General features: G+C 35.4%; 2 protein-coding genes across 4 annotated transcripts in view; one reads left to right on the top strand and one right to left on the bottom strand.

The window, feature by feature from the left end:
- Positions 1–250: 250 nt before the first annotated feature.
- Positions 251–22,897, bottom strand: LOC111320664 (uncharacterized). 2 transcript variants are annotated; one of them, XM_088746894.1, is made up of 8 exons: positions 22,676–22,897; positions 13,717–13,971; positions 8,493–8,919; positions 6,632–7,752; positions 6,273–6,378; positions 5,547–5,599; positions 4,984–5,081; positions 251–3,560 (listed from the first exon to the last, which is right to left on the bottom strand). In XM_088746894.1, exons 3-8 carry the CDS (start codon positions 8,869–8,871, stop codon positions 1,781–1,783), a joined length of 3,537 nt encoding a protein of 1,178 aa, XP_088603020.1. In that variant the 5' UTR covers positions 8,872–8,919; positions 13,717–13,971; positions 22,676–22,897; the 3' UTR covers positions 251–1,780. The 2 variants fall into 2 exon arrangements, with proteins under 2 accessions (XP_088603020.1, XP_022779056.1); XM_022923321.2 differs by lacking the exon at positions 22,676–22,897 and adding an exon at positions 14,175–14,452.
- A 98-nt stretch (positions 22,898–22,995) lies between these two features.
- Positions 22,996–27,043, top strand: part of LOC111320663 (cilia- and flagella-associated protein 46) — a 48,283-nt gene continuing 44,235 nt past the window's right edge. For both annotated transcript variants that reach the window (XM_022923319.2, XM_022923318.2), the window contains exons 1-6: positions 22,996–23,285; positions 24,616–24,747; positions 25,565–25,629; positions 25,854–26,018; positions 26,648–26,771; positions 26,871–26,965. In XM_022923319.2, coding sequence (XP_022779054.1) covers positions 23,118–23,285; positions 24,616–24,747; positions 25,565–25,629; positions 25,854–26,018; positions 26,648–26,771; positions 26,871–26,965 — 749 coding nt within the window. In that variant the 5' untranslated portion in view covers positions 22,996–23,117. The remainder of the gene's footprint in view (positions 23,286–24,615; positions 24,748–25,564; positions 25,630–25,853; positions 26,019–26,647; positions 26,772–26,870; positions 26,966–27,043) is intronic.

The raw sequence follows: 27,043 nt of genomic DNA, 5'->3' as shown, positions 1-27,043 counted from the left end.
TTCAAGTAAAATATTAAAAAGTGATGAAGTGTAAATAAGCACTTTCAATTTTTTCAAAGACTACAAACTGCATTCGCCCTACGGTTTGCAAGGGACGCTACTCAAGTAACCGCTGTTCAATGACATTGCAGTGGTGTGTACACGCCTTGGAACCTGACAAGGCCTCTCTCTTTGAAACACGAAACATAAGAATCGACAACAAACACGCGCTCCAAAGCTGGCCTACATGTTAATGGAGTCAAAACACAAGTATATCAAAGAGAGTTTATTTACAGTAACCTCTTGCAAAATACTATTTATAAAAGTTAAAGTCTCATTTGAGGTCGACGTGACCTTTGCAAAAATAAATACAATACAGGCAGCCAAAACAAACAAACAAACAAATTACATGCTTTAGCTTTACATAATGTACAAAAATAGCCTTTTGAATTAGAAAAATACTACAAAGCCGTGTTCACCTAAAAATATTTCACACCTCTGCAATATGACAATATATATTAAGTGAACTCAAAGGATCACGATGATGAACAGAAGAAAATTGGTCCCAACTTTGCTAGAATGTATATAATATAAACTGACCCAAAACATAACGTTTGGTGGTTCTAAGGGGCGGCAATCATGAAAATGAAGCACATTTGTAAGATTACAAGTGGTTATCAACTGGACCATTCCTTAGGATAGAGTTGCTCGCATATGTTGTAGTTTAATTTCGCTTTTGGTTCAAATTTTAGTTCCCTTTGAATACCATATGATAGTGTGCGATGACAAAATTGAAGGATAGGAAAATGAACTTTGAACCAAGGGCATATTGAATCATAACATATCGATAAAAATTCAGTAATTAATCAGGTTTTAATGTAAAAAAAATCAATAAAATTATCAATAAATTATCAAGTTTATAAGCAAATATATCTTGCTATCCAAATCATTTTCGAATTAATTAAAAATTTAAACCTTTACATCACACTGCAACAAACGGTAACCTTGTATTCACAAAATTTACAATGAAAGTGGGAGAATGTCATCAAAAATTGACCATGTAAAACTCGTAACACAAGCCCTTGATAGGGAAAGGGTTTCATGACAAATGACTCCAAGGTCCAACAATGAAGTTCTACTGGGTGACCTATAATTTACGTCTTTTTCAAACTACCGTGGTGATGTAATTTCTGGAAGATGTGTGATGAGTTTAGAATGCCGAAATAAATATATTTACAACGCCAGCAAAAATGACTGCTTACTAAACATAACACGGTTCAAGCCTACTACAAGACAAGACTATTCAAACAGGAAGTCTTCAGAGCTGCTAGTGATTGTGAGTACTACCTGAGTTAACAGGTGAATCAGACCAGCTGATTTATTCTAAAAAGAGTATTTAAGATGTGTACTTTCACACTATGTTGACAGCACTTAAATTTGCATTTCAGTGGAAAGACAACCTTGTTAACTATATATTTATATCTGTGAAAACTTAGCATCTACACTTGAAAAGCCCCCCACATGCTCCTCGCAAAATAACCACCCTTTAAATGAGTGTCTTGGATGTGTATTAACAAAAGCATGAATAATTCACTATCGTGGTTCTGTGAAACTTCTGAATCCTAACATCTTAAGAAAGAAATTTTAAAAGAGTGGCTACTTTTGAGGACTTCCAAGTACAGGAGTGATTTGTGTAAATTATGGTCAATATTCTTCTAGTAAATTAAGAATGTTTTCTCCTATCCACTACATGGGCTTCTGTTACAGTTTTTCTCAAGTACTCATTACCAAAAATGGTCACTCAGGTAAAAGAGTATAATGGGTAATTGGTTCCTTCTGGTGTCCTTGAGTTTGATGTACCAGGATAAGTAGATCCCAGCAAACAATGTGGGTGAATGTGTAGTTGATCCTCTCCCCCAGATATCAAGGCAGGACCCATGGGTGCCACACCCAAGTGGTAGGGAGGAGTAAACATAGGAGGTGTGGGAATAAAGATCCTGGATGCTGTACACAAGTGATTTGAAAGTGTATCTGGTGGTCCTTGCAAATGTGCAGAAGGAGAGGATATGTAAAGATCAGGGTGATCTGCCATCATGGAGGAAGGACTCCATCTTCCTGGGTAAAATGTCATACCAGAAAATGGTAGCTCTTCTTCATAGTGCTCCTTCTTTGGCTTTGGTGGAGGGGGTCTAATTTCATCTTTCCTGCTTGCTGATGATGAGCAAGAGCAGTCTGGAGGACAGAGGTCCTCAGAAACATAACTATACCTATACTGTTCTGGAGTGTAGTGATGTCTGGTGTTTGATTTAGGATGTTGCTGTTGCCCACTGGACTGTCTTCGTAACCATTCTGCAAAATGCTCGTCAACACTCTCTGATGAGGGGGAGTGTGTGTAACGGCCTTCCAAGTTTTCCAACCGTGCCTGTTTATGCCTCTTTTTATCCAGTTTGGGGTGGGATCCTTCTTGCTTTAAAGGTGGATGGCCTTCATCCAAAGCTTTTTTCGTTGTTAACCCTGGAGAGCTCTCATGAACACGAGGTGGAGCCTTGTTGTTATTGAATGGTTGACCACTGTATGGCTGCACACCATAAGCTTTGGATCCTTCTACCTTGGGTTTTTGTTCTTTAGTGGAGTGGTGCTTTGAACTGTCATTTTGTTCTTGTTTACTCTGTGATTGCTGAAAATGTCTCTGCCTAGCATTTTCACCACCGCCAATTATTGGTCTCTGCACCTTGGACATTTCTTGTATTTCTCTCTGAGTCTGTGCCACAGTCTGACTCCTAGACTTTACCCCTGGAGGACTGTCCTCTGATGTTAAATCAATAACCTCTCTTCCTTTGTTAGTAGTATTTAACTGCTGTGGAGGTGGTACCTCTTGGGTATCATCATTCACAACTTTAGAGACCCTCTGTGATGGAATAGCCTGATTCAGATTGGTATCAACAGCAGCTGTGGTTTTAGCATAGACAAGGTTGGTTCTTGCACTTGTTTCCTCATGGCTACCAATTCCTTCTCTACGATGCTGTTTCCTGTCTTGAGTGACAGTGACCTCTTGTGAAAATTGTTTTGCTGCCAGAATCCTCTCTCTTCGGTCAGATGATGAAGTGGTCGGTGGCTCTGTGCTTGCATTTGACTTGTTCCTCCAAGGTTTGGACTCTTCTGTGATGGATTTTACAGAAACTGGCGGAATTCCTTGCATATAGGAGGCTGAAGTGACAGCTGACATTGTCATAACAGGTTGCATTTCTTGAGAATGGGCTACGTGCATCATATTCCTCTTCACATCAGCTGTGGAGGTCACTCTTAAAGGTGCTCCTTGCTGTGATGACACTGGTGCAATGTTATCATTTGTGTTTCTATCCCTTCCAATGACCTGATTCTGCTTCTTCCCTACTATAGCCTGGTCTGTATGAAAACTAGGTTGCATAATTGCTTTGTTATTAGAAACTGTTAAACCTGGTTTTTTCTTGGTTTTGTCCAGAAGCTCTTTCTGTTCACAACTGTCACCAATAGGGGAATTTTTCTCATCCATCTGTCTCTTGAGATCGTTTCTAATATGCCTCTCATATGGCAAGAGTAACCTGAAACAAAAGGCAAAACATTGAAGGAGATATCACATAATTTCTTCAAAATTTTGGACAAGAAAAGAGAAAGAGAAAGCTTTGCAAATGTACTTGGATGACATTCAATTGTAGTGGTAATTAGAACATACAAGTGAATAAAGGCTGATAGTTTCGAAAGAAACTGTTTGGGGCTGCGTCGGTGGGGGTAACAAAATAATTTGGATATATCAACAAAGTTGAAATGGTAAATTGGCCACCGTAACGATTACAAAAGCTGACGTTTCAAGTGTTAGCCCTTCGTCGGAGCGAATAGAGGAATTGTGGGTTGTGTGTGCTTTTAAAGGTGGAAAATGGAGCTACGTTATTGGTGGGAACATGGCAACGAGAAAAACAAGAATAAATTAGTGGAATGAAAAGCATTCGTTGATCCCTGTGGGATTTAGACTGCCGGTTTGAAAGATGAGCTTTTGTTCAAGATTTTTAAGGCTTTCCGTGCTACTTAAGTGTAAGGAAAGACCGCAGATTGCCATATGTTGCTTAGAATGATTAGGTAAATTAAAATGCCTAGCAACTGGTTTCAATGTGTCCTTGTCATTCCTTTCCACGTCTCGAAGGTGTTCTCGGAATCGGTCACCTAGTCTTCTGCCTGTTTCGCCAATGTATATCTTTTTGCAAGAAGTGCAAGTTATGCAATAGATTACATTGGTGGACAAAAAACATAGGCAATTTTTTGGTCAGAAGTTCTTTTCAGACTAATGACCAACCAGGCACTTTTAAATGCGCTCGTGCACGATGCAAAACGTGTCCTTTCATTCACAACACTGAGAAAATATCAGGACCTAAACAATCCATTAAGATCACCGATCACTTCACATGCACCTCCGCCAATGTAATCTAATGACAAGGACACATCGAAACCAGTTGCTAGGCATTTTAATTTACCTAATCATTCTAAGCAACATATGGCAATCTGCGGTCTTTCCTTACACTTAGGTAGCACGGAAAGCCGTAAAAATCTTGAACAAAAGCTCATCTTTCAAACCAGCAGTCTAAATCCCACAGGGATCAACGAACGCTTTTCATTCCACTAATTTATTCTTGTTTTTCTCGTTGCCATGTTCCCACCAATAACGTAGCTCCATTTTCCACCTTTAAAAGCACGCACAACCCACAATTCCTCTATTCGCTCCAATGAAGGGTTAACGCTCAAAACGTCAGCTTTTGTAATCATTACGGTGGCCAATTCACCATTTCAACTTTGTTGATATATCCAAATTAGAACATACAAGGACAACTAGCCAAATGATTTTGTTAAAGGTATCATGTAAAAAAAGGGACAGCTTATGCTAGCATACCCACCTGATACACGAAAAATTGACACATGGCAAAGATATAATAACTAAGAATTTTGTAAAAGGTACAATCATGTTTGCAGACTTACCTTTCATAATGTCTCTTGGTGTAGGTGGCAGCACTTGTTATAGTTGTACTTGCACCAAGTGAGTCATAAACACGTCGCCACAGACGCTTCCCCGTCACCTACAGGAAGAACAGTCATGGAGGTTTCTTTCAAAGCAAATGTACAACCATAATTAGATTCATATGCAAATAAAAGTAGTTTCTCAGACTAATTTACAATATCAAACGTCAAAATAAGTTACTTTTTCAATGGGAGAAGGAATCTATATGCTTTTTTCTTCCCATCCTGACTGAAAAATAATGCCTAAGACACCTGCACAATAACCTGGTAACAGGATCTGTGTTTAATACATATACCTTGCACATTCTGCGAGAATTTTACCTACTTTACTGTAAACATTTTTCACAAATTTCTAAATCAACTAATGTTGAAGTAGAAAGTTGCCAAAACACTTTTAAATTCTTTTCAAAGTGATTACCTAACCTTTGCTTTCATTAAGGGAATTGTGACACTTACAGTACTTTGTGTACAGCAACGAACCACTGAGTTCAAAGACAAGACCATTGAAATAATTTGATACTCACTGCATCGTAGCCTCCAAATTTCTGAACTGTATTGTACATTGTCCACAGATTAACTGCAATAATAAGACAACCATAAACTGGTAACTAAAATAACTGAAAAACTGAAAAAATAAGACAATTTTTCTCACTAATCATTTTACAATTTCCACTTTCATACAAACTTTTTTTGCAAAATTCATTTCCAAACCTCAGAATTCCACATCAGGAAAAGCTGACGTGCAAGGTACCCATGGGCGTACAGAAACTTAAAATTTGTATTGCAAATAATAATTACATGTATGTATGCACAGTGTACCCATGTGTGCACAGTGTACCCATGTGTGCACAGTGTACCCATGTATGCACAGTGTCCCTATGTATGCACAGTGTACCTATGTATGCATGTATGCCTGTATGTATGTAATGTAAGTACATGTAAATTTGATGTTAGCTCCAACCCATATATGACCTACACCATCAGTCAGCATGTGAAAGGTAACAACAAGTGTTGCCTAAAGTGTGTGTACTTCATTACAGGGGTTTCATTAGTATTTTCAGAAGGAGGCCAACTGATTTTTAGAGGCAGGCAAAATTTTTTGAACTGAACTTCTTTATAAGTTAAACTTTCCTCCAGATTGTCAAACCAGGTGGACAAAACTGGTCTCACAACTGGTCAATTTTTCCAGAGCCTGGCCATTAATGAAACCCTTGCATTAACACTAAGTATTACAACCTCAAGAGTCATACCTTTCTTAAAGCCCAAAGCAGGCAGTTTGCCAAGTGGCTGGTTATTCTTCCTCATGAAGTCACGTAGGGTTTGCATGAAGAACTTCTCATCATCATCATCATACACCTGTTTAATTACAACAGAAGCATGCATTTTTAGCATGAAATTCATAGGATTTGTCTTCACTGTCATTAATATCATCATTATGATGATTGTCATCATTATCCCGCCCTAACCTATCAATATCCCTATCATAGCACATATTCATTTCAAAGTTTTATTCTCTTCAAAAGCAACAGTTACTCTTTTCGTCTGTGACACACCATAAATTGACTACAATCTCGAAGAGATTTAGCTACAACACCAGTACTTGCAGTACCTCATCCTTGAAATTTCCAGGTTCCCTAAGTCTTTTCTTCTTCTTTTTGCGCATAACAGATTCCTCCATCTCATTCTCTTTCTTTTCATCTGAAACAGAAGGCGTTCTGAAAATCTTTTCTCCATTTTCCTTACTGAATCTTGACTTTGTAACATCAACAATGTTCACTGAAGATGAAATGGGTCCTGGAATTGGTGTGGCATTTTGCAAAGATTTTGCTGGAACTGACTGCACACTGCTTATGGGCTGTGGCAAACATGCCACAGGTTGACTACGCATTACAGTACAAGTGGATGCTGCTGGCTGTGTACTGATGGTGCCTTGTGTTGTAGTTACTGGTCGGGTGCTCAAGACAGTAGCTGAATGTACATCAGCCTGGACAGCTGGGTGTGTCCTCAGGTTGTCACCTTTATGGGTGTATGTGACAGCTGTCCCATTTGAAGTTTTCTTCATTTCTGTAAAGGAATTTGGTAATCTGCTTGTTCTACTCTCAGATGTAGAGCTCGGACTTGAGGCAGGTATAACTGCAACATTTGTCCTTACTCTATTGGTCAAGTGTGGTTTCATTAGTGAAACAGTCTTTTTAATGTTCAGACTGTTTTCAACATCCCTTAGCTTTGTGCTCGAAGAGAAAACTTGCTTTTGAATAGGTGTGGTCCTTGAACACTCTGAAATATTTGCACTGATTTCCTTTGGGCTTGACTGCAGAGGTTGTGAGAGACACACCATATCTGCCTTTATCTTGCTTGAAGGAAGAAGAGGTGGTGGAATCTTTGTATGTTCTACTTTTGCCAATGGCATATCTTGAGCAGCAATTTTGAGAATCTCAGCTGTTTTTGCCTTCTCTGTGTCACTGACTTGTATTCCTGGCTTTATTAACGGTGGTGGTCCATTAGTCTTAGTTTTCCTTCCCACTGCAGGAGGTGCTCTTCTTTTGTCTTGTACACCCTCTGACATATCAGAACTTGTACTTTCTTCTCCCTCTGATACTTTGCATCTTTTAGCTGCTGGTGAATTTTCAAGGTGATTTTGAATGTCTGCCACAAATCGTTTCTTCTTGAGCACATTGTTTTCTGCAGCAAGCTTCTTTTTCTTTCTTGGCCTACCTTTCAGAACTGGTGCTGGTAAACAGAAAGAAAAACAAGATATAAATGAATAATGTTCAAAAATACTCACATATGCACTGAACTAGTTGGAACATAAAATTTAATTAGTTACATAGCTTTAATATACTTAATCTTATACTCTACTCTAACCCTAAGCTTTAGGAAAATAACTAACAAGAGTGAACTTTTGCTGCAACAAGAGCTTCAGAGAAAAGTACAGTCGAACCTCAATTATCCAGACTTGTTGGGACTTGGGTAGATAGTCCAGATAATCGAGAGTCCAGATAATCGAAAATATGTATAACAATGAGACAAAGAAAGAAATAAAGATAACATTTTTAATTCTAAAAGTCTGCTCCAAAGACTACAAATACATGTACATCATTTTTGTCTCCGAGTGCTTGATCTTTTGAAAGCGTAATAGGTAATGCACTGTTTTCAACACACTTTTCCTGACTTAAATCATAATCTCTGAATTTTTACCTCCTAAAGTTTTGAAGATCAAAGCTCATTAATATTCATGGCAAAAAAAACGGGACCAGAGAAAAAGTCAGGATTATTGAAAAGTCCTGTGCAAAGGATTAAGCAAAAGAGATTGGAGCATTTTACAGATCCTGCTACGATTTCTCTGATTAAATTTTGATGACCTGAGCTTTGCTGTTGTTCAGACATGGTGCTGTTATGTATCAGTTCACAATAATTGCCTGCTTCTACAATTCGTAATGAAAACCCTGAATGTGCAACGTTATTCATACCTTTGTTATCACCAGACAATTCAAACTTGTCCAAGCTGGGATGATGAAAACTATCTCTACAGAAAAGCACCCTTATACTTTTGTGTTCTGCAATAATTCCACCCAATGCCATCAACTGGGCTCTTGTCAAAAACATGCCCGATATGAGCCTCTCTTTAAGAGCTCTGTAGCGACAATAAGCTGGAAATGTCAGTATGTGGAGGGTGCGAGGATGATCTCTTTCCACCCATGCCTCCTTGGCAATTTTTAAAGTTTCTTTCTCTTTACCAGCATAGTCACTGTTCAGATAGTATTTGTCGTTGACGCGTACAAAATCACTTTCACATACAGGTAACATGCCACAGTTCCATTGTAGTCCTGAGTTCTGCCATACAGCCATGTCATGACATTTAATAACAACCTTCTGGTCAGCATATAGTAACTCATCCTAATTAATACAAACAATTACATACAGTCAGTTAAGATGCACTGGAAAAAAATGTATAAATTGATTTTATCAATAAAAATTTCATTGCTTTGTGTGTATGTTTTACACATGATGAATTTAAAATTCTGGTCTGGTATCATTTCATCCATCAAACCAAACCATAAATGCAGCTAAAAGCTTGACTTTTGAGATAACTTTAGGCAAAGAATGCTTTGAATTTAAATATACATTTGTGCAACTAACAATGTGATACATCTTTAGTTAAGGCAGCAACGAAGGTGAGTATTGCCAAAAATGATACAGGTAAGGTTGTCACAAGCCAGGTTACATGGTATTCCACTTAAAACTGCTCCCACTTTTCTATCTACACTTACTATATCAAAATATGTCCACAAATTTTACAAGGTCATCTTACAAATACTATATCTGTCTAGACAGAATGCCTTTCATGCCTAGTGCTCTGAAATTAGATCTTAATTTTATGCTGCATAAACACACAGTCTTAAAAGGAACAGAAAAAAAATTGAAACTTATCATCACCAACTAGATACAAGATCAAAACAAAATGGGAAATACAAGGACAATAATAAAACATGAAAATGATGATATATCCCTTGGCAATTAAGATTATCATATTATTCTGGAGTTATGCCAAGGCTTGCCAAGAAAGGTCTAGATGTGTCTTTTGTTGGTGAAAATTTAACCAAAAAGTTATATTTCAACAGAAAAGCTCATGCATGCAGCATTCTTTTGGAGAAATAAGTACAGTTGGTGGTCAATTAATTAAGATGATGCATAATTCAGGTCTTGAAAAGTTCAGGCATAGAACACTGAATGTCAAACTCTACTGGCCCGTCTGGTCTCATGTCTGATTTCAAAAAACCCAAACATTCCTTGAATGTGCAACTTGAAATTTGAAACATACAGTAAATGAATTGCCAAATATAGCACATATTATTGGACCCCATAGTTACTAATATGTAAAAAACAATAATAACAAGCAATTTCAGTGATTTTTGCCTGTGAAAAGTTTGTTGATTGCATACACTAATATTGCTTACATTCTTGATTTCTAGTATGAAAAATTTGAAAGAGTTTTAATGTGGTGTGCACCTTTTTTGCATTTCAAGGAACAAATTTTTTCCAATAAAGATGACTGAAATACAGTATCTGCTAGGAAACAATTTATGAAAATTTCCGTTGAAGGAGCCGCACACCAACAAGGAGAAAAACTTAATATTGTTAAATTTTCTACTGACTTGAGTTATCCACAGGGGAGCTTAAAGCAGTGGATGATTTGTACATTCACTGATACTTCAAGTGAGTCAGGAGACAATTTAATGATTGATTTGCTTACTGCATGTTTTAAAGACATGAATTTAGGAGTGTGAAAATGTTTTTTGCTTAGCTGGGTTATATTTCTGTGGATCTAGGAAAATTTTACAAAATCCAAAAAGTTAAAACCTTTAAAAATAACATGTGACTCAGTATCCTGAAGTGATACAGAACCTGATGCAAAGATCTATTTGTACAATTTCGAAAAGTTGAATATCTCAAATATTCCAAATTTCATTGTTAACTTGGCAAGATGATCAAAGTGTTCCAAGATCTCATTAACAACTACATCAACAACAACTTCCAAATCATTTATCTCAATTTTGTACTTATTATTCCCTTGAAAACAAAAAAGTTAGGGAAAAGTAGTGTGACTCCCATGTTCTTTTTTCCTGAGCATTGATTCAAATGCTACAAGACTGCAAACATTCTCTTGTAACCATAAACAATAAAATAAAAAAGCATCTTACACCCAAGACTGTGCTTAGTGTCAAGGTAAAGGGCAAATTGTTCTCTCCTTTCTTGTAAGACTCGTATGTAAAAACACTTCAATTGATTTTAGTTCTTTTCATATGAAAAATCTAAGAGTTTATCCAACCCCACTCTACACATGTGCATTAACAATAGAGATCTTGATTAGGAACAATGTTCTGTCATTGAGTTTGCCCATTTCACATGCTGCTAGATAAAAATAAATGTGATCTAAGAGTTACCTGCTTCATAATAAAAAAATTCATTGCAGAAAACACGGGAAAAGAGAGATTAACCTTGGCAAGATGAAAATTTTAATTCAATAAACATAAAAAAAAAAAAAAAAAACAGAATAATAATCGATTCAAGCAATTTTGATATAAACATGTGCTTTATGTCAAACTTGGCCTTGAAAATGCTGTACTGAAGTGCATAAAAGTGGTCTCTTGCAATACATTGCTGGGTACTTGAAATAATCAGCCAACATTTAGTTGTAAATGTTCTTTTACAGAACAACGTTTTAAGACCAAAATAAATTAAACAGCAAAATAATGTAGCACTGTCACTGAAATTAAAAGAATTTTTGTTTTATTGTATCAAAATAACAGCCAAACAAAAACAAAACAGATAACAAATTATGTCATTTTCCAAGTGGTGTTCTCTTAATCTGAAGGTTGAAATTTGGTACATTTATTGAACAAGTTCTAGAATAAAAACAATCAAATTGAAACAGCTCTATAATTGGGTTTGGCAAGAAGTAGTAGAAGCACTCTTGATTATGTTTCATAATCCATTCAGTTCTCACAAGAGATTTGATTATTATCATTTCTTCAATAATAGAAGAAATTTAATAACATTGAAACACTTGATTTTATACATGAAGAGTTTATTGTGACACAGAAACTTGTTTAATCACTAAATTTGGAACCTCAAACTTCCATCAACCAAAGCGAGAGAAATTTATTTGCATAGTACAAATAACATACAACAGAGCTCGAAAGAGTGTTGAACCTTTTCCAAAGAAAACAATTAAAAAAAAAATCAAACTTGACGATTTAGTTATTTAATTGGCATTAGTAACATGAAATATAAGAAAAGATTCATTCTATCACTACTGTACAAGAATCACATTACTGAATTTCACCGATAGATTCGAGATATTTCAACAATGAAACTGACAAGCCAAATCACGGAGCGATTAATTATCAAAACAGAATACTCTGTGAAGCACATTACTGGAACAAAATTTCGCTATCAATCGAAATATCCTGCTTAAAATATGCGCTTGGATGCCTTAAGTGGATGCAAAATAAAAACAATACTAAAAACTGACTTGATCTTCCATTTAATCCTACATAAAAAGATAATGTAATACAACACGTATTAAGTAACCAGTGAAATTTACAACAGAATGCGAGCCTTACTTTAAACAGAACTTAAAATCTGTTCGTACGTATTTTCATCACTACATCTATCATTTAACAATTTCAGCGTCAAAGCGAGCACCATCAGACAATATTTTATGAGAAACAATCCTTGGATCCTAATTCCAATTAATATCAAGACCATGTGGTAATTTGTTTACACGCATCGATTTCTGTTCAAAATGGCTCTTGAAATAGTACAAATCCGCCGAATCACGTCCAAAAACAAAGCGTATATTTTTCGTAAAAAAATGGATCTCAAACGAATTTACGGGTAGGGGAGAAAAAAAAATCACTTACTTCGATTTCTAAAGCTGGAAGCAGGTTATTATTTTTATTCAAATATTTCCTATTGTTTGGACTTAATACACATCTGTCGAAGGCACAGAGGTGTAATTTTTCATCACATACAATGTCAATTTCTGCTTCAAATTGCGCCGAAAAACAGGTATTGTTATGAATGCGTTTTATTCGTAAAATCGATATAGTGAAAACAAAATTATTGCCCAAAATAAAAATTACTTCGCAAACTGAAATACAATCTCTCGACCGGAAACATCGCGAGTGAATTTTACTTGCGGTGCTAAAAATGCAAATCAATTTCTTTTGTTATCACCAAACACCGCTAGCTGTTTTTATAGGTTAAATAATCGAACTCAAATAAACTCTTCATTTCTCAATCGAATGATCGCAAATTTGAAATTAAATTTGCACCCTAAACGAGTTAAAAATTGGAAATGATTGTAAACACTGCACGGAACGCGCTATGAATAAAACGTTGTTTACTGATATGACCTCATGAATATAAATTGCGTGGTGTTGTAAAAACCTCATTACATGGAACCGAGCTGTTGCTGATAAAATACTACGATGAGTCCCGAACTCACCGATAAACTGCCAGTTTGAATCTCTTGACTATTGAGTTTCTAAACAGTTTATCGAGGCAATTAAGAGGCTATAAATTCAGTTCAGACGTTATTAAAATTAAGAAATGAAATTTAATGAAGTTCAGCACATGGGAATTCTTTCACTTCCTCGCGGCGCGCTATAGAAACAAAAGACCAAAAATCACAGTTTCTCGGTCAGTTTGCCAAGAAGTGTTACACTTACGAGTGGAAGAACTTAGGATCACTACTAAAAAAACAAAATATTTTAGGCACATTATTTTTTCTTAGTTCTAATAAATATTCATCTAAATATAGGACATACAAGTGGTAGACAGATACAAAAGCATGTTCCACTGGGCTTAAATATTCCGTTTTAATACGCCATAATTTCTAAATTCTTTCTCCTGGGCTCATGTTTTAAGTTTTAATGTGAGGGAAGATGAAAGATAATTAGATTTTTTCCGAATTCTATGGTAAAAAAAAAGATAATTTGAAATCGAAGATCTAGCGCAAAATTTCTAACAACGTCTTCACAAAATCAATGAAGCATTATAACTTCAACAAACATTTTTAGTGTTTTCAGATTTGTTAACCTTGGCCATTTTACGGACTTCAAAACAGCAAATCAAAGCAATAAAATGAAATAAAATCCCTGGTAAGTAAATTTATAAATAACTGACCTGTCCGTGGTTTGCAAGGCGTCCTGCGGGAGTATCTTCGGGTCTAAAATAAAGCCTCGCGGAAGCAAGCTGGCTGTCAGTACTCGCGTCGTACCAAACTAATTGTAGTTCAGCTATGCATATCGGTTGGTCTGTGGAATTCCTCACAAAATAAAACTCTCCGAGACAGAAATTTTTCGCCACACCATCGACAATTAATCTGAAACCTCTGTAGAAGGTATAAGTGCTGTGCCGTCCACAACTGGCCCCGATCCACTGAAAATAAAAATCAATAATTTAAAGTCAGTTAGGCAGTAATTCTGTCATGGTATGCTACAAAATGAATTGTATTGAACACGTCCAAATTGCCTGTTGACGCGTCGGTTTAAGCAAAAAAATATTCGTCAAACCTTTGAAAAATAAAACACTACATCGATGTAAAATTTTAGCAGCGATTAGGGAAAACAAATCAAAAATACCTGTACTTCAGTTACGGGCATCGTAGATGAAGTTGAATTGACATCGCCACACATAACAAATAAGGTTTAAAGTTTGGCAGGACACGTGACTACGCAAACGTCATAGATCGAACTGACAGTTACACGCTTGACACATGCGGTTCACGAAGTATTAACTTTACAAATGAATAGTTAAGAAGTATTTGTAATAAAATAGGAAAACTAAGGGCAAAGGAAAACGTGCCATCAATAACTAACTCTTCAAAAAACCGGAACTGGCAAATCAACGGCGTTGTTCTTTGGTGGAAAATATTTCCTTGTTTCATGTTGTTACCAAAGCCATTGATCATTTCCTGTTACCTTATGTATTTAATGACATTTTTTTAGAGGAAACAGTTTTTTCGATTGTGATTCACGATGCAACTTCCTCCCCACCCACTGGAAAGATTTTGATACGTTTAAAGGCAAATACATGTATCAATTTACTAATTGTTGCTATAAAAGCTATAAATTTCAATTGATGTAAAAAAATAAATAAATAAAAAAAGTGAAATTCATGAAACTTTTCCCTCAGACATTTCAGATGTGTATAACATTAAGTTTCAATACTCAAAATTCATCAAAGTCCCTTATCTAATTCTGAAAGAAAAATCACAGGAAAACAAAATTCCATTACAAAACAAATTCAATTACATAATAATATTATTATAATTGTATTTCTCATGATTTAATTAGCTTAAGAAATTCACATAAGAAAAAAAATACAAAACATTGTATTTGGATTTTCAAAATTTTTTTTTTTTAATTAGCTTTAGAAATTCACAGAAGAAAAAAAAATACAAAACATTGTGTTTGGATTTTCCAAATTTTTTTTTTTAAGGAGCATGTTAGTTATTGTTTTGATGATCGTATCAACAACTGCGCCACAAAAATTATGTCTGACCTCTGCAGTTTTCTCTGTTTATCATAAAAAAATAATTATCTCTTATTCTAATGTAACTGTTAATTATGATGGCATTTATTGTACATATGACTGTAATTTTCAGCTTTTTTTTTCATTTCTGCTAATAATTATAAAAATGATAATGATGAAATTAAAATATTACAGCCTTATATCCAACTGATTTCCTAGTCATACAGTTAAAAATACTGAACCTTCAGGTCCTCATTAAGTATCAACCTTTCACAAACCAACTAAAGCTTATTTGGGGCGAGACCGGATAAAGCTATTCACAGTTAGGAGATGGGGCTTGTCTTTTCACCTTTTAATAACAACTTTGATAATAAACATTTCACACTTGGTGACTGACCATGTCTATTAGTAAAGTTAACACTTTGACCCCTAACAGTGACTAGATTCTAATTTCTTATTACAATATCACACCTGAATCCAACATTAATGATCACTAACTAAAGACTAAAGCTCTTCATTGCTAGACCAATTCTCCTTGTGAGCACCTGACAAAATGTCTAGAAAACAGTATAGAGAATTTGCATGCTGATGTTATGGTGTAAGGGGTTAGGGGGAAGCTGAAATTATAATATTACCAATAGAAGGCTCTCAAACACCCGACTGACTTCTTAATGACTGTAAGCATAATTTGTCATCACACAAAGGATGGAGATAGCAACTGAAAAAAACACAATCTTTCCTCACGTATGTTTTATAGATTGAATACTGGGATTAGCATATCAAATTAATGACAGAATTAAATTTTGAAATAGTTATTATAATCTGCTGTTTCCATAACCATACCACTGCATTTTCTACTGAACCAATGTAAAAAAATAATTTCAAGTCTTATAATATTGGAAACAATATCACAACACTCAGATAGTGCGTTAGAAGAAGTAGGAAATTCCATCTAACCCACTTGAAAATGTACACACATTTGTTATATTTGACCTTATAAATACACCACCAGTATATCACGCATGCGGTTAAGAGCTTGCATATCATATCTGTGAGAGAAATCAAGCTAGGGGTCTTTCTTTAGCTGTAGGTACACTAAAGTAGACTGGATAAAGGGGGTAAGTTTCTTAAGAATCTGCAGTGCTACATGGGTAAGGGTATTAGAAGATAATTAAGGTTTTATCAACTTATTATTTATCAAGTTACTGCTTAAAGCAACACAGTATCTTGGATATCCGTTGTAATAGAGATAAGAAATTATGGCAAAGGATCTCTTCCACCAACACTGCGTTGAGCGATCTCTTACCTCCCCAGAGAACACGGCAGTTGAGAACTAGGTCGCATAATTATATTTTGCCTAAGGTCCAGATAAGCCGTTTTAAATCAGTTTTTATTAATAGATGTCTTTTCAATAGTAATTAATACCTTTTCTTTTTCCTTATTCATTTTATTCATGTTATTCATGTTAATTGTAGCACGTCTGTTTGCACAATAATTCTTAATAAAGACCTTTATTATTATTATTATTATTTGATAGATGTAAATTTGCCAAAATAACAAGTTTCTACAGCTGATGCTTTCACTCTCACGGTGGGCTAACACTCAGAATTTCAAAACTTTGTGGCAGCCAGTCCACTTTTTTCGACTCAGCTGTTATATGTGAAGTACATTTCTTGTTTTTTTTTTTTTTTTTTTCATGTGCATTTACAATGCATTGATGGAAATATGAGCAAAATCAGTTTGTATTTTTGATTTAAGCCAGTGTTGCAGATGTCATGCTTAAACTAAGTAAACATACTTGTACACAATGGACTTTAAAATAGGTATTGCTCTTAAGTTTGTCATAAATTAAACTAGTAATTTTAAACACAATTAATGATATTGAATCTAGAAATTTCCATAAAAATTTATTTTCTTCACCCCTTTTTCTGAAAAATTTGATTATTCTCATTACCTGTCTGCTGGATCACGTATGGATACTACAGGGAGAAGTTACATGTTCATCACTTCTGGGAGTTCAAGGGCTAAAAGTGTTTACTGCAACTGTTACATCATAATATCAGAATACTTGAAGCTTATCTCAATGGAGAAATTTTAAAATGAAAAAAATTATATAATGGGAGGCACTCTGCAATTCATTGCATCACTAGTAGTAGATCTTTTTTCAATGGCATGTTGTCAATTGAGTAGATTGATCCTAAATCACTTTTAAATTAATCAATACTACATATTGAGATAATATCGGTCATAAACAATCCATCTATAATAAGCTCTCCCAGTATTTCAAGTCCTCCGTTTAAATATGAAAGGTGATTAATCTGAAAAATTCCTTTGCAATATCAATACATAATGCAACAAACAGATGACATGCTATCTTGAAATGACAAAATCCTTTAAACAATTTACACAACATGTATAAAATAGTAGCTTAAAATGGATATTTCAAATTGGATCTTAGAAATTTCTAAAAGGGATTAATTAACCAGACAACTTAGAGTCTATTTGTTCAAATTATAGCAAACACTTGGTTTTGAGATTCCTATTAACCTTCCAAAATTATTTTGAATGGGCTAAATGTTTGAATAGTATGCCACCATTTTAATTCCTACAAAACAACTTGGCCAGCAATGTAGGAGCATCAATCCCCTTTTTCCCATCTCTGGGAAATGTTTTGAGTTATTAGGATTTGCAGCAAAAAGGCATTGGTGCCTCAAGTAATGATTTTGGAGAAAACAAAGGAGGCAGGCTTTTGTGAACCATACATCGTGCTTGATAGTGTACAGCTCCAATATGGTTTTCATAACTGTGACACCCATCCTTACATTTTTAGAAAATTGGAAAATTGTTTTTGACTGTTAAGTCACTGTTTAAAGTCTCAACCCAGTTTAAAAAATTTAACCTACTTTGGAAATTTTAAACTAGTTTGAAAAATTTAAACTGGTTCAAAAAAAATGAAACAAAAATAAAAAAATTGAACCACAATATGTGCTTGCAGATATCACATTATTTTACATGAGTATAATTTCAGAGCTTAGCAAAGAGTTTCCAGCAATCTGATTGGTCGAGCGGTTCCTTATATGATGCTATGTAAACTGCTCCAATTGGTTTATATAAAATGTTAAAATAAAATGTTAATAAATGTTACTAAAATGTTATGATTTTAGAAATTTCTCTGTTGTTCAGCTCTGAAATTATACTAAAACAATTATTCACCTCAGGTTCGGTGAATATTGTCGAATAATCCCCTTGACTTCGTCTCGGGAATTACTCGACGATATTCACCTTGCCTTCGGTGAATAATTGTTAATTATAAGGAGAAATTCTGTCACTCATGGGAGTTGTAGGGTTAATTATATATTTTACCTTATTTGTACTTAATTTCGCACGTACTTAATTTCACAATTTTGGCTAGACAGTATTTTGCAGGGTTTTATTTTTGCAATTTCAACAGGCAAATATCAAAAAGGGCATTAAATTTTGAAATTCAAGCATTCGAAACTTCATTTTAGTTTTCAAAAAGTCTGAACTTTTTCAGTTTCCAAGATAAACTGGTACAAGATGTGAAAGAAACTACAATGAACGAATCAATGGCAATTTTGAAGACTGCATAAAAGATATTCTCCTAAATTTTCATGAACCTAGTGATTCAGATGAAGAGGATGTAAAATAGGTTGTGGTTGATGGTAAATAAAACTTTAAAAGAGAAAATGTAATTGTTTGTCTCATGATGTGGTCGCTTGGGATGTGGATCATAGCAGTTTGACTGCATACTGCTTGTTTTCTTCAGCTGATGAGGTCAACTGAGTATGCGTTACCAGTATATGCTGTTTGTGCTCAGCTATTGTGTCAGCTATAATGTGTCTATACAAGCCATTGCCGCTTTGCTCTTTTACTTTTGGAACATTATGATGAAGCTGTCGAGATTTAGTGAAGCCTTTGAAGGGTATCTAACAAAGCTAAGGCTAAGAATGCATGTGATTCCTCCTCTGGTATGGAATAGAAATGCGTTTAATAGTTAAAGAACCTTAAATACTGTATGGCATGAACAATTTTCATGAGAGTTACAATTTGCAGATTAGCATTTTTTCTGTTGTGTAAAAAATATTATTTTGTAGTTTTAATTGACTGAGATTTGGCTGGGAATTAATTTTTACAATTTTCTCTTTAAGAAGCATAACATTGACAAGTCCAACAAGAAGATAAAGGCAACAGTTTAGCATATAATTCAGGAGTTGTTGAATGATACACAGTTGATCATTCATAACTATGTGGATATTTTAAAAACGAAAATTGACACATTTCTGACAAAAATGAGATTTATGACAGACTGAAGGTAGAAATTTCTTTTGTAGATTTTCATATGTCAGGATCTTTTTCTGCTAAAAAAAGGCAATTAGTTTTTAATTTGTGCATCAAAAGCAATCGACAAAGTGAAACATCCACAAAATTTCTATGCCACACAGTATTCTCCCAAACTCCTGTGAAAAGCTTAGCAGGATCCCTTAGTAGGCACCTGGATGTCCCACCCCTATTTAAAGGCTGGGATTGAGGAAGAGAGTAGAGTTACTTCCTTATTGACACGGCCTTCCCTACAGTTACTTGGTTAAACAACAGGAGTAGATGTTTTGAACACTTTTACTCCCAAGATCTGATTGTTTATTCTCCTCTCTGGCTGCTGCAAATTTCCTTGCAAATAAGTTACAAGAATTTAGGGTTAGATTAAGACAACAACTTCTACCTGATAAGTTTGAGTGTTCTCATTAACTGAGTGTTCGCTGGAATATAATGTACCTGTATGGATATTTGAGTGAGAGGTTAAATGTTAATCACTTCTGGGAGTTGACCGGTTTAGAGACAGCAGGGGAAGTGTCAGGAACATATCTAATAATGCAGAGTAGACTGTAAATCTTTCAACCTTTAGTAGTGATTAACATGTAATTTCTCCCTATAATTATCCATACATTATCCCGGTTAGCTTAATTGGTAGAGCGCCGGACTGTTGTGCGGGAGGTCATGAGTTCAAATCCGGCTGGACCAACACTCAGGGTCTTTAAATTAACTGAGAAGAAAGTGCTGCCTTTGTAATAATATCTGCAAATGGTTAGACTTTCTAGTCTTCTCAGATAGGGACGATAAATGGAGGTCCCGTCTCCTGCAGGGTTGGGGTAGGAGACGTTAATTTCCCACACACGAGATTACTGTGGTGAGGGCTGTCCTACCCTGGATGTCCTACCCTGGGTGGGTAAAAAAAGAGGTTAGGTGTTGATTGAAACGAAAGTTCTGTTCCTTTCTCCTGCCATTCCTGTGGCGAATGAATTAAACTAAACTTAAACTTAAATTTAAACTTAAACAGGTAATAAGAATACTCAAAGTCATCAGGTAAAAGTTCTTATCTTGATGTAACACTAGCATCTCATACTAAGTAACAAGAGAATGTGTGGTAGCGAGAGGGGAGAACTAACAATCAGATCTTAGGAGTTAAAAGCTTGTACCCAGCAGTAACAGCTTATTGCTACATAGAAGGGCTGACACTCAAAATATCTGCTCTATAATCTTTCTACGGTGGCCAATTAATATTCACAATTGAAAGAGACAAAGCAGTTTGATCGTCCTGGTGAGAATAGTCCTAAAAAAAGTGTAATTGTTGACAGTGACCAATATTTCACAACCAAAGTGGACGAAGTGACTATCAGAGTCAAGTGATCAACTGGTTTTCACAAACCAGACAAACATTCAATGGTTTAAATCCAATGCTAACATTTGAAAGCAAAGTCTAACCTTTAAGGGGAGAATAGGACTGAGAAAGAATGTGTTGTCAGTAAGATTGCCTGACATTTCAAAAACCTTAGCAGAATTCATTATTGGATGCAAATGATGATGACTTCCATCAATGCAAAGTTGTCAAAAGTGTCAGTCACCATTACTGAGAGCAGTTCCCCTCAGGACTACCCTCATGAAGGATCAGACTACCGGACACTTGACTGACAAACAACCTTTGCTTGATTCTAATGATGGCTTTTGCTCAGGTTGCTGAAATGTCAGTCACTATCACCAACAGAGTCTTTTTCAGAAATTCTCAAGCTGTGATGATCAGACTACAAGGAGAATGTGGACTATGCAGGTTATTACATATAATATCTTATTAACCAAGTGTGAGGGCTGTACTGGGAGAATATCGGCCTGAGGTCTTGACAGTATGGACCCAGCGCAGCGAGGTCCGTACAAAAAAGACCGAGGGCTGATATTCTTCCAGTGCAGTCCCGAGAAAGCTTGGTTAATAGGAGATTTATTATACGACTGAAGTTTGAAGGGACACAAGTGCAGTATCATTCAGGACCATTCGGGACAGTGCCCGGTCCAATACTGAGAGAATATTGACTGGCAATAGAGCATTTTGATTGGTTGATTTTAGTTATTGGCCTCCTGACTGCTTGAGTCGTGTAATAAAACAATGTATAATTATGTTTCCTTTGCTTTTTAAAACACCACATAGAACAAATCAAAGGAATATTTATCGTTTCAGCGTAGTCTTTTGCAATTTTACAAAGCAATTTATTTCATAATTGATCACAGTAAACAAAGAATTTCGGTAAATTTAGGACATGAACTATCAGTTGTCTGGTGTGGTTGTTGGGGTAGTCCTGTAAAAAAAGTATAGGCACCTGGTTTGAGTTGTTCAAAGCACTATTTAGCTGTTTTTTTCCTTCAGTTTTGTCTCATGGTAAGGGAAATCAAAGGATTTTTGAACAGTTTTACATAGAAAGAGCATTGGTTGTTTGAATGGTGAGTAATGCTGATGTGTTGAATAAATCTAAATCTGATGGATTGTGCGGTAAATTTTCCTTGTGTAATAGCCTGGATCCTATGTGAAACAATTTCTCAGATGGCAGCACATGTATATTAGAATGATAGAAAACCCCACCCAAAGGTTGTGTCAGAGCATGTGAAATCTTGCACAACCAATGATCAGATACACTGATCAGCATCTGGTCTCAAATGTAAAACTTGAATACCAATACTTCAAAGCCTGTCAGTTCTGGTCCAAAGTTTAATTCAAACAAGATGGACTATTGTTGCAAGAAGTATCTCGCGAAAAATAAATTCTAATAAAAAGGAACTGTGTTCACCACATGATGGTCTTACCCTAGCTTTACATACTAAATTACAGAAAGAGTGGCTGATTTCATAATTTTAGAGAATGGAAGAATGCCCAATACGGAGTCAAGGCAGAACGTTGCGTTCTAAAAATTCGTTGGAGTTTGTCCACATCTGCAACGTGTATTTCGTAAGTGAATTAAGAATATACACGCAGCATTTACAAGGTTAGGAACTCGCTCAGTTGTTAAAAACAAAAAGAAATCATATTTTTAACGTGACAACGATCATGGACTTTGATCTGGTTAGTCTTGATACAAAATCATCTCGTCAGGTCTTCTCCGCCCTTCGAGATCAGCTGTCTTATGTGTGAGTAGAACTAGCACAATGGCGACAAAGTGAAAATCGGCTGAAGAGTGCTGAAGCAGCCACGAGTCTGATTCTTTCGTTGAAAGTAATAATGTTTAATTACGAACCAATATCTATGGTGAAATTCTTTAAAAGAGGTTCTTACCTTGAAGTAGAAAGGGAAATCGCCATGCAATTTCACCTACTTCGTCCGTAGGATGTTGATTTCCACCCACTATATATAAGAGCTGGGGAATTATCTTTTGATGGTGCATCTTGCTTCTTGTACGTGAAAACAAAGCTCTCAAGCTTCAGATGCGGAACACACCAGGTGTTTTGAACGATCGGGACGCTTTCATGTTGACTGTTGTCAGACCGTCCACTCCACACATTGAGGCTGGAAAAATTTCCTCCCACTCATTTTGGTTCCAAGCTTCCTCGATCAGCTTGTATCACGTGATAGAAATCAAAACTCCCGCGCATTTCATTCCCATGGCGACGGTGTTGAGAAAATCCAATATGGTGGACGTATTTAAGGTTAATTTGTAGAAAACATTTTAAAAATACGCTTAAAAATTGTTCAAACCTATACGAACGTTGGCAAAAAGATGGACAGCAATATTCGGAAACTCGTTCACGCAGCGTCGCAAGATAATAACGAGTCTGCGTTGTTTGAGGCTTACAAGAAATTGAAGAAGGAAAGGCAATCATCTGATGACAAAATCGATGCAGTTTCATCGGATCTTTTCGTCTTGTGCGCCGAAGCAGCGCAAAAGGTACGTTGTATTATATCAGCTGTTCAATTAGAGAGGAGTTTGAATTGAACTGGATTAGAATTTCGGGTGGAAGTGCCCCAATGCCTGTATGAAACTTTAAACATTGTACATAATAAAAGTAAATTCTAATTTGATCAAAATTGTCTGCATTCAGCTAAATTAATTAATTAAGCCCAATTAAGTATTCCATTTAAAGGTATTTTAGATAAGACGTTATTGGTGGATGAAAATTTAGATAGCATGGAGAAAGGCTCACTGTAATTAATTTTCAGTGAAAAGGAAAAATTTCCATTGGTCCAGATATTAATAAGATTTCTGCAGAGCCCACATTATTCTACAGGAAAATTCATTACTTATGAGGGAAATCCACAATAAATTGCATGCAAAAACTGATATTACACGAGTCGCAAAGCAATGAGTGCGATATCGCTTTTCAAGTGCAATTTAACGTGGAATTCATGAGTCGAGTAATGGATTTTCCTTGAATCACATTATTGAATAAAAATAAGAAAAAAAAGAAAACAGCATTACTTTTAATTTCAGTTATGTATATGTAGATGCGAAGCAATATCACTTAGCCTTGTTTTCAACTTGCAATTCCATGCTAAATACCTCGCTTTGTCATCCAATCAGAATGCAAGATTTTATTCAATGATGCAATTCTAAAACCAAGCCATAGCCCTAATGGTAATCTCTTTTTTCCACCATTGTTCTATTTATCCAAGAACGGTAGATATAATGAAGTAATTGGGACAGTGCAGAAACTTTACCCTGATATGTCTGAGGTGTCAAATGTTCTGTGCGAAAATGTTTACAGTGGTTAAATCATGAAAAATTGAATTGAAAGTATAACAATATAATACAAAATGACCAAAACTTCCTTTTTTGTACACATGCAAGCAACAGTAACAAAAGAAAGATACTATTTATCCAGCATTCGTATAATAAATGGTTCATCAAACTGACTTTCAGTCTAACTGCATAGCATTGATGGAAATCATCACTGAGAAGCTGAATAACATATCCACTGCATACAACTTGTTCTTTGCTCTAGCTTCTAAAATCTGAAACCTCTATAATCTTTTTGTGTGTACGCCACTTCATTGCAACTTGGTCTTATATACCCTTCACTTCACAAACACAGGGCAACAATGGTGCTTTTCCTGTCTCCAGGAATTTCTGTAAGACGATCCACTCTGACCCAATGGAATTGCCACTACATAACTACAATCCATTTATTATATGATTTTTTTTTTAATTTGTTCACATTCTTATTTTTGTTCATCGATTTATTTATTTTCACCAAGTGCCTTTCTTTTTCCCTGAATAGCATGGTCAATTTGATGTCATGGATGACTGTATAAAAATGTTTTTTCACAAGACTCCTCCCTCAAATCAGTTTTTATGTCGAGCCTATTTGTGTCAAGCTCAGCTCAATGCTCCAACTTCCTCTAAGAATCCAGTAAGTTTTATCTTATTCCTATCATAACTAATACAACCTGTGTTTGTTCTAGGGGCCATTTATCAGTAGTCTATGGCCTGGACAGTCTGCTTAGCTTTTTAGCATGAGGCTCTAATGTTTGGGTTTTGCCTTATAGGCCCTTTCTGTACATAGCTGCTTATCACATTATTGGCAGCCACTTATGGAAAAAGTTATCATAACCCCTAGGGTCAGTTCAAAGGGTGGCTAATGCTTATCAAGTGGATAGCATTATCTATCCTTCAAAATAACTGAGACAAGTTGTTCCTCTCCAGAGAGCTGTTATGGACTCATTTGTCTATATTTATCTACTTTCAACCTTCGATGATGTTGAAAGAAGAATTATAATTAAGACACCAGTGAAATTTCATTTTACTGTCAACAATTATTGTTTTGAGTCACTGGTTTGAGATTCCAAAGATTAACCTATCAGTTCAAAAGCAGTCTTAAAATGCATTAAAAATTGAAATGTGGATCTGCTGTTTTGAAAGGAGTTACATTGTAAATAGTAACCACACAAACATTCTTTTGTGAGATGAAAGATCTGAAAGAAAAGAGCTTCAAATGCTAGTTTGTATATGAATAATAACAGTGTAACATCTTTGTATATTGAGTTCTGAACAGAAAAGAAAAACTAATATTTTGGTATTCGATACCTCACTGATCTTTAACATAAAAAAGCTCATTATTAAATGTATAACCTTTTTTGCATGTAATCTACTTCAGTCCCTTCCCCAGCTGACATTACTTTTGGCATCCACACAATTTCACTGAGCTAAGCATTATAATGATTTTACAGGAGCAACTTGACAAAGCAGTGGAATTCTTATTGAAGGCAATTAACTTTGCCAAAAAGAATGTCAGGTACAAGTTGCAATCTTATTATAAATGAAACTCTATTTATTTTTAATTGTTATAAATGAAACTCTATTTATTTTGTGTTGCTTGATGTAGAATTCTTAAAGTTTGTGAGAATTATTCAAAATATATGAACTTCATATATTCATTGTATCTCAATTCTTAAAGTTATAAGAAATGGCTGTCTATAATATACCTCAGTCTACAAATTAAATTAAATTTCATTACAGGTACTACTTCTTGGTGTACAATGCTTCAGTGCTGTATTGGCAGTTTTGTCGTCCTTTCCTTAAGCCCAACTATCGTCAATATTTAGCCAAAAGTCTGCATCAGGTCGTGAAAGCTCTGGATGATATTGATGACAAAGATTATGGCTGGAGAGCTCAGCTAATGATGTAAGCATTATGTTTTTTTTTTTTTACCATATGTTTTCTGACTTGTATGCAATTCAGTAAAGCAAAGTACTATTGATAACAGAAGTTTTTTAACTCTCAGCTCTTCCTGACCTTCACTCTGTTTTCCCCCTCTGCATGTATCTTTCTTTCCATTAGACTATTCTTGCTTATGACCTTCTTCTTGTATGTATGCTTAGAAATTTGCAATAACAAGAATTAGCAGAGTTCTAAAAGTGATTGTTTCTCTGTCTATATTAAAATGGAAAGAAAGAAAGATTGTTTTGCAAGGTTTGTACATGTCAGGGAAAACCTGGAAATTCATGTTGAGTATGGATCATGATGACTAAAAATCAGTGTGACTCACTGATTATTATTTTCCCATTTCTTTGAAATCAAATTCTCAATCTTTAAGTCATTCAAAACATTAAAAAAAAGAACCCTAGGAAAATCTTGAAATGAACCAAAATTAGCCTTGAGTTTATAAATTCAACTTGATAGTCTGCAATAAACTTTTTCAATTATTTTTAAATGTTGTATCATTAATTATGATTAGCACATAGCTTTAAGATCAATCTTACCAGTACCTCTGCCTTACTAACTGAATGAATTCGTTCTTTTTTCTTGGGTAGTGCGCTTATTGAATGCCATGTGGATGCTGGTCGCAAGGAAGATGCTACTCAAATCAGTATTGCCACCTTGGCTTTCACCAAAAGTAACGTTCCTTCATTATACACAACTGTTCTAGGACTGCAGGTGAGGTCTGCAATGATCAATGATCAATTGTTCAGGTCTTATTTTGACTCTTCGCATTTCTAATTTGGTCATACTGTATTTTAATTCTTTAATTGCTAGGTTCGTCATCGACTGATTGATTTGTCAAAAGCATCAAAAGAAGCAAGAGCTTCCAATGAGTTGTACATGTTCTACAAGATCCAAAGACTGAGAACGTGAGTTAATTGTGATCAATATTTATATTGAAAGGGATATCATAAATTAGAATTCTTCAGAATTTTGTGCTAAGAGTA

Source organism: Stylophora pistillata, chromosome 1 (genome assembly GCF_964205215.1).
Source record: "Stylophora pistillata chromosome 1, jaStyPist1.2, whole genome shotgun sequence".
Classification (NCBI taxonomy): Eukaryota; Metazoa; Cnidaria; class Anthozoa; order Scleractinia; family Pocilloporidae; genus Stylophora; species Stylophora pistillata.
Note: the sequence above shows the minus strand (reverse complement) of the source record. Positions and strands in the feature narration are given on the sequence as shown.